General features: G+C 40.6%; 1 protein-coding gene across 6 annotated transcripts in view; it reads right to left on the minus strand.

The window, feature by feature from the left end:
* Positions 1 to 12,978, minus strand: part of ap3d1 (adaptor related protein complex 3 subunit delta 1) — a 36,681-nt gene extending 23,703 nt beyond the window's left edge. For 5 of the 6 annotated variants that reach the window (XM_061683291.1, XM_061683293.1, XM_061683289.1 and 2 more), the window contains exons 1-11: positions 12,621 to 12,978; positions 6,834 to 6,929; positions 5,750 to 5,830; positions 5,570 to 5,650; positions 4,650 to 4,757; positions 4,220 to 4,349; positions 3,916 to 4,055; positions 3,284 to 3,357; positions 3,133 to 3,182; positions 2,585 to 2,634; positions 2,287 to 2,335 (exon numbers count right to left, since the gene is read on the minus strand). In XM_061683291.1, coding sequence (XP_061539275.1) covers positions 2,287 to 2,335; positions 2,585 to 2,634; positions 3,133 to 3,182; positions 3,284 to 3,357; positions 3,916 to 4,055; positions 4,220 to 4,349; positions 4,650 to 4,757; positions 5,570 to 5,650; positions 5,750 to 5,830; positions 6,834 to 6,929; positions 12,621 to 12,716 — 955 coding nt within the window. In that variant the 5' untranslated portion in view covers positions 12,717 to 12,978. The remainder of the gene's footprint in view (positions 1 to 2,286; positions 2,336 to 2,584; positions 2,635 to 3,132; positions 3,183 to 3,283; positions 3,358 to 3,915; positions 4,056 to 4,219; positions 4,350 to 4,649; positions 4,758 to 5,569; positions 5,651 to 5,749; positions 5,831 to 6,833; positions 6,930 to 12,620) is intronic. The other variant, XM_061683292.1, reaches the window with a different exon arrangement.
* Positions 12,979 to 13,326: the final 348 nt, after the last annotated feature.

Consider the following 13,326-nt stretch of genomic DNA (forward strand, 5'->3'; position numbering starts at 1 on the left):
GGTGGTTTGTTTGTGTTGAATAATTTAACTACTAAATGCAGTCGTTTATGTCACATGGGTTCATGATTGAGTATGTGAAAGATGCATGGTGTTGGTGCTTTAACGATTATTCTTTTGTCAGTGTTGTTAGAGACCACATTAAATGAATCAGTCCAAATGAAATAGCAGTTTCTGTATTAATGTAAAGGCAATTACAAACCCCTTTTAGGGGGGCGTCAACTAAATCAGGCATTTCCACTATTAGCGGTCTGTCCACCGTATACATTTTGAGACAATTATTTTTAGTGGTATGCCATGAAATTTTCTAATGCAAAATTAAAGGTTGGGACACTGTTCAAGACTATAATGGCATCTCAAAGATCACAAGAATGTTTGCCTGTATGACCTTTCTGGGGCTACTCCCGTTCACTGCATTCTTTAAATTGTGGGAAAAGGTCATTCTTTCAACTAGTCCTTAGCTTTGGATATTTAGCAGTAATTAAGAGACATAGACAACTAACACTTTCAAGCACAGGTTCACAATCTGCTCTATTCACACCATGGGTTCCGGGCTGGATCGATTGGATATTTGGTCCCAATAGTTGCACCCCGTGAGATGACCTTTCTGAAGTACTGTATTTCAACAAATAGTGACCACAGAAGGGGTGGAGCTATAGGCCTTTTCACATTGCACTTCCTCAGTGTGAAAGGACGACGGCCATCCCATATTTGGTGGTGGTGATGCAACAGCCTAGAAGAATTTTCCCCGCCGAGTGAACCGTAACTCGGCAATATGTATTTGCCATTGTTGGAAAAGAAAGCCCTAACTGCTTATTTTGAGGAGGAGTTGCAGCAGCAAAAAAATAAAAAAAAAATAAAATAAAAAAAATTAAAAAAAGAATGGGAATATCCCATACTAATTTCACAGCAGCCCCCAATTTTACTCATTAGTGAGCTTTCTAGTTCCAGGAAGAGTGCTTTGAGGTATATTGCAGGCTGAGCAGGGAGCTTTGAAAGGGAGTTTGAAACCTCCCGCAGAGACATCTTGGTATATAATTTTTCTACTGGCTCAAAGCTCGGGAGACACCGCAATTATTATGCCTTCCTCCATTTCCCACTTTGCGTTTAAAGTACAAGTCCGCCAAAACAGCACTCAGAAACCAGTCCGCCAGCCACGCTGCCATTGGGAGCGTTTTGACATCACTACGTCAAAGCTACCATATAGAAACATTTTTCTATCCGATGACGCTGAGCGTCAGACGCCCTCTCCTTTGACGTGACACTTTGCATCACGTCAAAACACGTTGACGCCCCCTCAGCACACACACAATGAATGGGACAGTCGAGGGCGTCAGACGCTTTGCCAAGTGCATTGTGAAAAGGCCTGATCGCAGCTAACTTTGGGCAACCCTGGACTGGACTGTTCGCCAGCCAATCGCAGGGTACATATAGACAAGCATTCACCATCGCAATCACACCTATCAGCAATTTAAACTCTCGATTGAACCTAACATGCATGTTTTTGGAACGTGGGAGGAAGTCCAAGTACCCGCAGATAACCACACACAAGCACAAGGAGAACATGCAAACTCTATTCAGGAGTTTTGAACCCAGAACCTCTCGAGTATGAGAGTCAATTTAATACCCCTCTAGAAGCTAATTTACAAATTAGTGTAAGGTCACCACTTTAATTCCTCTGAAAGATTGTTTATATTCCTCCTGATATGCTGCTGGTTTGGTTAGTAACCTAGTTGAAACAGGGTCAGCAGTTAACTCAGGGCGTGAATTTGAGGGAGGCATTTATTTGCCTTAACCGTATGACGCAACCTATTACTTGGCCCACATAGTCTTTATTTGAGGAAATACGGTACAAGAAGCAACACATCGGGGTTGTAAACATGGACACGGTAGACCAGCATTAAGACTGGTGGGTGCCACAAATGAGTTTCTTTTTCAAGACTACTCAGTGTTTAGGTAGGACCAACCGGTTCAGCCCAACCCGTCAGTTTACATTCTACTCTACACACAGCTATCTATTAGTGGGGGACGGTCAAGATAACTCGAATCGATCCTCAATGGGGTATATTTAATCCTATGACGAATGACAACAACTCCCTCTCTCTAGGGTTGATGTAATTTAACTCAATGAAGCCCTACAAGTTCAAAGGTTATGCCGTTCGAGTTATCCAGATTCGTGAGGGGGGGCTCTGTGGAATCCTCTAAAAGGGGGCTGGACTTGTGGTCCAGAGTGAGAAACACGCAGACAATGAGAAAATGACACACTGCAGGCATTGACAGAGGGCTCACAGTTCTGGTCAGAGTCTTCAATCAGGATTCGCAGTTTCTGGACACAGAGCTGGAAGACAGAGAGAAAGAGAGCGTGAGACCACAATAGGGATGTGATGATACATTCAGAGCTTAAAAGTAAACATTAACCAGACAAACAGAAGAATGAAAAGATAAATATGAATAGACTTGAAAGCTGTTCTGACAGACTGAGGAAGGAAAAAATAGGGTAAACAAAAAACATGCACTGTGGTTAAAACTGGAGTGGAAAGGAACAGCGCAAGATGGATAAAAGCAGGAGTGGACCTAAGCAGCGTACCTGGATACTAGCACTGTGGTTGGGCATCCCAGACGACAAAGAAATCAACACTGCAAAACAGGACAAAGTGGCAATCAGACAGTTAAAATAAAAAAAAATAAAAAAACTGCATTTAGGGGAGGTAATGTAAATTTTAATTTTAACAAAACTGGAGATTTATAGTATTTAGCTAGCTACAGTACAAGAGGGTCCTTGGTTTACAGCGGTTTAACTGTTCCTTTGGCAGCAGCGCAACCTGAATTTGTAAACGCTGTAATCTATCATTAACCTATAGTAATGTAATAGTGAAGTCATAATTAGATAAAATAGTTGTATTAAAAACACTTTAAATATATAAAAAAATAAATATACACATAAACATATAAAACAATGAAATTAAAAACTTGTGCCATGAATTATATGCCGCAAGGCAAACTCATTAATTGTGTGGTTTTCGTGAATTTGCAATCTCATGTGTCGTGCCGTCGTAAACCGAGGACCCCCTCTGTATTAATATTTTAAAACATTGCAGAGCTCAAATATAATGCCAAGAAATTCTAAGTACTGACCTGCAATAACCGTGTTCACACACTCGTACAGCAAAGACATGGCAGATGTACTGCAATGTGGAAAGAGCACAGATTATTAATCTGTGAGTGACCATTTTAGGCTATTGTGCAATAGTTTTATTTATTTATTTGTTTGTTTTTTTAATCTCACCTGTGAATTAGGTTTGTAAGAGGTTCAATCAGCTTCTTCCCCAAGCGGGGCTCCAGAGGAGTGAGCGCACCGAACTGTAAAAATAAGAGTCAATAATGTCATGTATGAGCAAAGCCAAGAAATACATTGTTCATGTGATAAATTCAAATCAAGTACATTTATATACAGTAGGCCCAATTGATATCAGGCAGTTTATATTTAGAGCACATGCTCCTCACACAGTCGAAGAAAATTAAAAAAAATATACAAAAATGAGAATTAATAATCGTTTTATAAAAATAAAACCAATTTACTTTTTTTTTTTAAATACACCTAATCTACAAATGACTTGGCCCATCTCCCCATGTTAAAAATAAAATGTAGTCCTTCAGAACAGAAGGGATAGATGGATTGTAGCAGGGATAAGAAAGGAGCATGTACAACAATAGTTGTATTAACAATAACAATGTGATGATGCTAAGCAGTATTAAAATAATTAGTACTACTAATCAAATTATATTAGATGTAAAAGTGGAAGCAGGAGTGACAGCTGCAGGTCATTTTTGTCGTTTGTTGTTGGCCTTGCTGTTATGGAGCTGGAGTATCAGTCAGTGGATTGTGTGTCTGCAAATGTCTGTGTCCCATTGACTCACCAACTTAATGATCTTAATAAGAACCCAATTGTTAGTGGAGGAGGTCATGAGCTTGAAGAAAAGTGGTGCCAGCGACAGGTAGTTTTTGGGATTCCTCCGGGCCAGCTCGCAGATCACATTGACCGCGGCCGACTGAACGCCTATAGGGGTGGGGAAGCACACATTAGGCTTACTGCAATCGGTGATTGAACCGCCTTTAATCAGCGTTATGGAACGCCACAGGAAAAGATTAACACAATGGAATTACTTTTTTTTTTCTTCTAGTTTCTTCATGACAACGGGGCAACCTAGAATATGGTGGTACCTGGATCTGGGTCTTCAAGTTTCTCCTTGAGCCTGGGGAAAGCAGGGCGGAGGGACTCTGGGTACTTGAGAAACACCTTATACATGATCAGCACTGCTTTCTTCCTGATGTAGGGTTTAGTGTGAGACATCTAGTGTAGAGGAAAGGGTGACATTATAAAAAATAAAGTCACACTTCCACGATGTATGTTTGCAGGATGGTGGTAGATTCGCCAGCTATGTAAATACAATATCAAGATACAACATTTACACAAACAAGATAAACAACACAGTCACATAGCTCCGCCTCACATAAGCAAACAATAGAGTGATGAAAAGTGCAACGGTACAGGGTTATAAAATGTGTACTGAATTGAACAAAACTACTGCTTAATGGAAACAAATTTCAAAACAGAGCAGAGTCCTTGTTGGCAAAACTCTTTCTGGCTTACCAGTGTCATGATGTCATTGGCCAGGTCCCGAGCCAGGTCAGGGGTGACGAAGCAAGAGAGGCCCGTGAGGGCAACGCCTGTGTCATACTGGTTGGGGCTGCTCAGATCCTGCATGAACAAGAGAAAGTGTAGATGAGTGCTTCCACGTTATTTTTCACCCGTTAGGCATCTAATAAACGCTGGCTTGCGTTTTACGTGCAACCTGCATTAGTTTACAATAGCAGTAACACAATGGCTGCGTGAGGTGCTTTCAGGTATACCTTGTAAATGAAAGTGAATGAGTTGATTTATTTCTGTACGGTATTATAAAAAAGATTATGCGAGGAATTAACATTTGTAATGGAATGCTTAAGTTAACGCACACCATGCAATCAAAGTTGTAGTGATTCATGTCTTGTTTTATGGGATGTAATTCTGTTGGTGCTCTCATGAGTTGTTACTCAAAAAGTGTTATATTTGAGTCAAACATGCACCATGTTCAAGTAAAGCTTGCATATTTAAATAATATTTGATTTGAAAAAACATGTTCTCACAATTGCAAGTAATAGCAGTGTCAAATATCGGTATTCGGTTTTGGCAAGTACGAAAATATATTACTTGAACTCGTGCTCCGTCTGGGAAAAAAAAAGTGGCATCAGTGCATTCCTAGTTTCATTCTATTAAAGTGGTCGTGACTATTTAGGATGAAAACTGTATTCGCAAGGCATTTACATCTTTAGTGGTGCTCAGGATAGCTATGTTTAATTGACATTAGGATTATGAGGGGGTCCTTGGTTAAACAAAAAACAACAAAAAAAACAAAATACTCCCTTGTCAGGGGTCCCTGAACACAACAACTTCCACAAACCTTTTTTTAGATATATGGCGATGTGCAGTGGTGAGGACAAGAAGGAAATCACGGAAGCAGGGCAGCAGCTTACCTTTCGGATCTGATTAGTCGTCAGCATGATGACATCAGTGCTCTCATGAAAGCACTGTGAGGCTGCCAAGTAGCCGATCCTCTGCGAGGGAGCAGAACAGCAATTACACATTGTGCTTCTGCGTTTCCACCGAGTCGCCTGCACAACGCGATGATCGCGACAGACAGACCGCCGCTTTACCTTGTAAGTGAACTTGGAGGAGCTCATGACTTCAACGATGTTGAACGCGGCCCAGCTGACATCATAGCCCAGCATCTGAAGCTGTTTCAAAGAGAAGAAAGGTTAATTCTTCAATAATAATAATGCAGGTGTACAACGGGGAATCTCAGCCATGCATCATGACCAGTGTTGTCATGCAACAGAGTACAAATACATACAGTTGACTTACGCGTGCCTTGACCTACAAGTTTTTCAAGGTAAGAGCCATCGTTCAGCACTTTTTTTTTTTTGCCTTGACTTGCAATGAATTACTTCAGTTATGAGTGAGCTCCAGGCTCTCAAAAGGGAAGTTGGGAAAAAAAAAAAAATGACACAATTAACAATCTATTAAGTATTTCCCGTCACTGGTCGTGACGAGTGGCACGCAACGATTAATCAAAAAACGAATCAATTACCAATTAATGGATAACTATTTTAATAAAGGGTTAATCGTTTAGAGCCACTCTTAACAGTAAATGTTCTGATTTCTGTATTGTTCCATGAAAGCAGACTGATTTGTCTTTGTGTTTAATCAAAATAAGGCATTTGCAAAAATCTGCTTTTACTTTGGAAAACAATGATCAACATTTTTGCAACATTTTCTGACATGCTACGAACCAAACCAGGAACTGATTCAAAATCAATTTATGGAAAAACAATAGGTCATCCTAATCACTTACAAAAATAATCATTATTTTCAGCCAAAGTATGAATAACCTGTAATTGACAGGTAGTTGAACCTGAAGCAGCCTAAGAAGTGTTGATCAAACTCGGAGCTCTTAACATTCATCAGTACCCAAGAAGTAGCTCTCAGTTTCAAAAAGGTTGGCGTCACTCCCTCGTGTGATATTGCTTACATTTTGTTTTTTGTTTTGTTTAATCATTTAACAATACCAAATAAACAACAATAATCAGTTAATAAACAATAATTGGGGCAAAAAACGATTTTGCAATAAACTTAATGCAAAATAAATTTGTATCAGATCATTCGATGGACTAATCAATAGAATATTCGATTAAAAAAATATTCGATACTGACAGCCCTAGTCGTAGCTAGTGTACTTACGTAGGTGAGCTTGCACACAGCATTGGCTTTGACGGCGATGTTGTCCTGTTTGAGCTCCTGTTTGATCTCGTCGATGCAAGTGGATATGTACTTGGCCTGAGGGCAGACAGAAAGGGCAGGCAGGACAAGAAGACGACAGATTAGGTCAGGCGGAATGATATATGCCACAGTGCAACACGAGCAAAGCAGCCCACCACTGTCAACGCTGTCCATCTAAAGCTGGGTACACAGATACGGACGATTTTTAGCTTTTTTTCCCTCCCCCTGATGATAGTCAGGGAAGGCCCGATTATTGGATGTCTCTAAAAGATTATCCTTACCAATTATCCTGTTGTGTGGGGGGCTGTTAAGGATTTTTTTTTTTCCTCCCAGATCTGCTTCGAAAAATAGTCATTTATTTATAGCGAGTACCAGGCGTTTACTAAGGTAAGGTGTTAACTGGAAAGAGAGCCTTATTTGTGTGTCAATGCGTTTATACTAGTGCCATGTTTCAACAAATAATGGTTTATCATTAAAATAATATTTTCCAAAACGTTGGTGTTCACTGAAATGTATTGACATAGGCTGTGATTTTGTTTGTTTGTTTGTTTGTTTAGTCCGGAACACAAAGAAAATATATTTAGCGGGTTTTTTTTTTTCAGGAAAAATGATAAGAAGACACAAAATTTCAAGTTACACGTTTTTCTTTGGACAGCGAGATGAAAGGGTTAATGTGATACATCTTCCTCCACTTGCACAATACAAAAACAGAACAGAGTTTAAAAAAAAAAAAAAAAAAGGGTCCTATGATATGTCATGTCAATTAAACGTCCATCGATCCATTTTCAACACCGCTTATCCTGGTTAGGGTCACGGGGCACTGGAGCCTAACCCAGCTGACTTCGGGCGAAAGGCGCACTACACCCTGAACTGGTCGCCAGTCAGTCGCAGGGCACATATAGACACGGACAACCATTCGCACTCACATTCACACCGCCACTGAGTGGGAACTGAACCCACGCTGCCTGCACCAAAGTCAGGCAAGTATACCACTACACCATCAGTGACTGTCAATTATACATTTGTCCACAAATAACTATATATAATTAAAACTATACTCCAATTAGTCAATATCCATTAAAAAGCATGTAATTTCATATTTGTATTGTTTTGAGGGGGGGGGGAAAAAAAAGAGGAAAAATTATTTCTAACAAGTACCAGGTGCTTCATCCATAAATCGACCAAAATATTTCCATGGATGTCCACTTTTATTTCTCTCTGTGACAGTTCCAGTCTCTCCCACTCTCTCTTACAGTTTGCTGATGACACTGAGACACTACAGTCTAAGCTCAATATCCACTTCCTTCTGAGAACATCCTGTTTGATATCGAGCAATGGCGACTTTTAATCAAATGTTAGGTGTCTTCTTCTCATCATGTCAAAATGTGAACAGCATGACGAACAAGACTATGCTAATCAAACCAGGAAATGTCCTGGACAATTTTGCTGTTCTGTTCCTTGTTAGAAAAGAGCAAGTTGTGCAAAAACGACTGAAAAATGAACAGTTGGAATTTTTCTAGGGCAAATTACATTCACCTGTAAAGGTTATAGTAAATTTTCTGCTCATCCTAAAATTTCTCAAGAAAGCCCAATATCCCTAACTTTTTGTGAGAGTCGTGTATAGTAGGGTTTAAAAGCTTGAGGTCACTAAGAAATGCCCTTTTTTTTCTTTTTTTAAAGAAACGCATTTTTTTTCCAATAAAACTAACAAGAAATTAATCAGAAATAGAGTCAAGCCATTGTTAATGTAGTAACAATACTGCTTTTCTCTCCCAAAAATAAGGACACTTCCAAGTGAGTCCCAAACCATTGAATGGTAGCGTATAATTACACGATAGTGTGTTTTCACGGAAGGATTAAATAAGTCTGGGTGACCCCAAACTTCTGCACAGGTGCACTCACAGAGTACAAGTGTGCTATAAGGATTACTCCTAAACTACTTTACCGACTACACCACCAAATACAGTACATCAGCGCCTCAGCCGAAGCAGTAATTGCAGCTCATTGGCTATTCAGCAGTTCCAACACATTCTCAGTGAATACACCAAGAAAATGCGCGGTCCGCAGCCTCGCAATTAAAAAGTGACACCACAGGCCCAGAATTCCATGTAAGGTAGGAGGGAGAAGCCCAAGGGAGAGCAACCAAAAACAAAGCTCCGAAGAGACTGAGAGTGTGTGCTGGTCATGTGTGTGCGGTCATGAGACAGCAGAGTGACAGGGGGAGGTGTGTGTGTATGTGGATTCAACACACAAACATCATCAGCAGACCCACACCACGCTTCCAAGTCACACACTGCCATAATGGTCGATTGAGAACCAATTGAAATAAGTGAAATAGCTGACATGGACAGAGTGTCACACTTGAGCCTACTGTAATGACATTTTTCCATTTTTCTTTCAATTCTAAAGGGGGAATGATGGAACAAAGCAAAAAGTTGAATATATTTCTACATTCGTATTGAACACTGACAGCATATACCGCACGTGACTTTCATTTCAGTAGGCATTAAAGGCTTTTTTTGTTTTTCAGTGGGGCTTATTCCAAAAGATGCCTCGACTGTGTCCAGAAAAGACAAACGCAAGGTAAGTAAGCAGTCATCTTCACGTGTCTAAATACTTTTGTCCAGCTAAAAGGTTAGCATCATTTTACACTTGTGAAAAATAATGTTTAAAAACATTATGTAAATTGTCACATCAGAGGAGGGCTGTACGACTGATCGATTCAATCAATTAATTGAGTTTGTCAGTATGACTTTTTTGCGGCTCCTGTAGTTCAAAGCACATCCTGCTTCCGCGCACTACTAACCACCAAAATGGCTGAAGGGAGGAGCTAGTTAAGAAAAGCAGTCAGCATTGCCAAATTAGCTTAATACTTACTTTTTTTCCCAGAAATGGGACAACAGAGTTTCATTGTTTAGTGTATGACAAGAAAGGTGACAGAAGAAGGCATGCACATATTAATATTTTAACAATCTGTTACCTGTTGGCTGGGCAACCAGCACCTTATCTGGGCCTGCAAGGTTGGGTTACCATTGACAAAAGTAAAGACGAGCAGCAGCCAGATCTCAACGTCAAGCGCCAGTTAGCAAGACCAAATAAAGCTAAAATTGTTCTCTTCTCTTCAGACACAAACAGCCATTTTCAACCCGCTCGTGAGAAAAAGTGTGAAATTCTAACAACTCTCAGAATTTCACACGCGACCCACAACAGGACAAGTGCGTACACAACCTTGGACACGAGCTTCGAGGGCGCCTCGACAAGGTTAAACACACCATAAAAGAAAGGCAAATGAGAGATAGGAATAACTTGCTGAAGAGGGCATATCATGGAAAACTGACTCTCATGTCCCTCGATTTCATTGAGATAACAGTGTTAGCTTTATGAACGACACTTGATTGCTCCGTGTTAGACGGGTGGGGATGCAAGGGGGTTGTTTTTGACTGCATGAGACAGATCCGCCCCTAAGACGAGCCAATTATCTCAAGACCATGAAATATGCTGTAAAACTGTCTAGAATGCAAAATGAGTAGTCCAATCCATTCATCCATTTTCTGTACCGCTTCTCCTCACTAGTAATGCAATGAAATTTTGATGGTCCCATCTCAACCATGTATAAAGTTAGCTATGACGACCACTGATGAAGTCAACTCCAAGTGCTAAAACGTCAGATGACAAAGACATTATGGGGTCTGTTAAAATTCATATTTGAATTGTTTATATATTGTGTAATACATGCACGTAACTTCCAGCAAGTTTTCAACTTTAGTTCAGCGAAAAAAAATTTATTTATTTTCTATACACACACACGTATTGAGCACTCCCCGAACATACCCGAAGCTCAAGACGCCAGGGTGTGGTTACTCCATCCACCGCAAGGGCTACTGGAAGTGATGTTGCAATTGACAAACATAGCGCGCTACACATTATACACAATAGCGAGCAACGTGTTGGAGTAAGAGGAGGATTTTGACGTACAGGAGCACCCAACTGAACTTGGGATCGCCAAACCTTACAAGTTTGAGCCGATCAGGAGAACTTGACAGTGACGACGACGAGCAGCCAAGTAGCAGCTGTACAACAGAAAAAGAGAGTGGCCACTGGGTCCATGTGACGGTATGCCAAAAGCGTGTCTTTTTATACAGTCATGGCTAGAAATAATGGCACCCCAGGGGTGCCAATATTTTTTTGCACGACTATATGCATTATATATTCATATATGTTTCAGTGGCACGAGTAGCGTTATAACACGCCGCACAGAAAGTCTTTGCTGTGTCTGTTGGCTTTGTCATATAGGCAAAAGTACAGACCACAGTACTGAAAAGTACTGCGTGGGTATTTTTTTCCCTACTGCCCAGTGCATAGTAACCATAATAGAATCGGAGGTATATACAAGGAAATCCTCACCTCGTCTGCGCCGCTTCGCCACGGCACCTGTGAGATTTAGTTATCTTGCTGGCGGTTGGGGTCCCGATGGCCGAAGGAAAAATAGTTTGCACCGCAGCTGGTTTCAGCCTCTACCTCTGTATCCAATGCTTTCTGATAATTCTTTCTCAAAACACACCGGTTCGAAGTGATCAGCACAGTTTGGAATGCTTGCTAGGCGATTGAATTTCCCTATCCACTGGCCATGTATTACTTTTGTCACTGCCTGAACGATTTCTACAAATTTGTACAAATGCCACACAATAACCCATCGTGACATCACTAAATCGTACCACGACAAATATACAAGGACGGGAACAACAGTATGGAACAACAGCACACAACGCCGAATGAACAGGCTGTTTGGCTCGTGTGACGTCTGCTATATAATCACTTCGAAATGGCAGATGTGGTTTGTAAAGGGGTTCTAGAGTTATCAAGAAAATCTTTAACATCTTTGTCCTCTGACCTTAAAGGGAAGTTTAAGTAGCATTTGATAACAGCACAGGCTAATGACATGATGGAATTATCCAACTTCACTTAATTGGTGCAGAAATTATTTATTAACAACACAATGTATCAGCTATCACTGACAGCGAAATTTAGGGACAGGCAGAACAATCAAATACTATTACACTTTGCAGAGGGTACATAACTAATGTGCATCTACTTTTTGTGATATTTTTGTTGAGTGGTGTACAGGGAGATTTGTCCTAATGTAAAATATGTGCATTGGCTCAATACAAGGTTGTAAAACGCTAATGCTTGTTGTCGTTTTCATCCAGACAATCGTACATTTAAACAACTTTCGTGCTGCAATGGCGAAATATGGAAATGAGAAGTATTTGTCCCAAGCAAAAGAGTATCCGAATGCTAAATGAGTAGTTTAGCCCCAATGACCAATCACCGTGATCATCCGTCATCGAGCTAGCTGTCAATTAGCAAGCTAACTTTACCGTTACAGTCCTTAAGCATCTTTTTTCCCCTTATAAACATACAAATATATATATATATATATATATATATATATTTTAAAAAAAACGTTCTTTGGGTAAATGTCAGGCTCTGAGGGTAACTCAATATTCATATGTCGTACTCTTATGTGATAATCATTTAGCTAGAAGCAAAAGGATTTGTTTGGGGACTCAGAAGAGCTAGGCTGCTAATATGACAGTTAGCGGTGACGCTAGCATTTTATCCAGGCTGCCTTAATGATAATTTAGCCGACTCGAGTCCACAAACGTAACGCTCATTTACATGAGGGGGGAACATGACGTGTGAGATGTAACGGTGGTACGGTTTTTTTTTTTTTTTGGTTTTAGTTACCTCATCTTCCTTGTGGTTCCTGATGCCACGTACTAAATCCTGAAGGTTTTTATCGAACATCCGATCGATGCTCCCTTTGACAATCTTCAAAGCCATGCTCGATGCTTTGTGGTGGCGGTGGCGGTGGCAGTGTCACTGGTACCGGTGGGTGTCGACCGACCCCGGAGACTGTGTCTCATCCAGCCGGGGCTTCTTGCTGCTGCTGTTGCTGCTGCCGAGGTTGTTCGTGAGCACCGGAGTGGGAGGGGGGCCGGCCGATGAAGCTGCTTGAAGGCCGGAGAGAGTCGGAGCCTCCTGGGCTACTGTGTGCGCACAGACGCCTGGTTGGCAGTGGCTCAATGGAGGAAATGGCTGACAAAATGGCGTCCTCAAGTCAGCTGACTGGAGTATTATGCGAGATGTGGGAATTAAAGGTCTACACACACACACACACACACAGTCACTATCTAGTACGGGAGTGGGCAAACTTTTGTGCTCAATGGGCTGACCTCAAATGTTTAAAATCAAGACGGGACAGGTCATTGCTAAAAATAAAACCAATATAAATAAATACATAACATTAATAAACATGCTCATTTTGTATTTTATTATCTATAATTACAAATAATATAACTCACCAATTATTTGATAATAACATATAAAATAACATTTGACTATTATGCTTGTATTTGATGAAAAAAAATGTTATCGAAAAATGCTCATCTTT

Source organism: Phycodurus eques, chromosome 8 (assembly GCF_024500275.1).
Source record: "Phycodurus eques isolate BA_2022a chromosome 8, UOR_Pequ_1.1, whole genome shotgun sequence".
Lineage (NCBI taxonomy): Eukaryota > Metazoa > Chordata > Actinopteri > Syngnathiformes > Syngnathidae > Phycodurus > Phycodurus eques.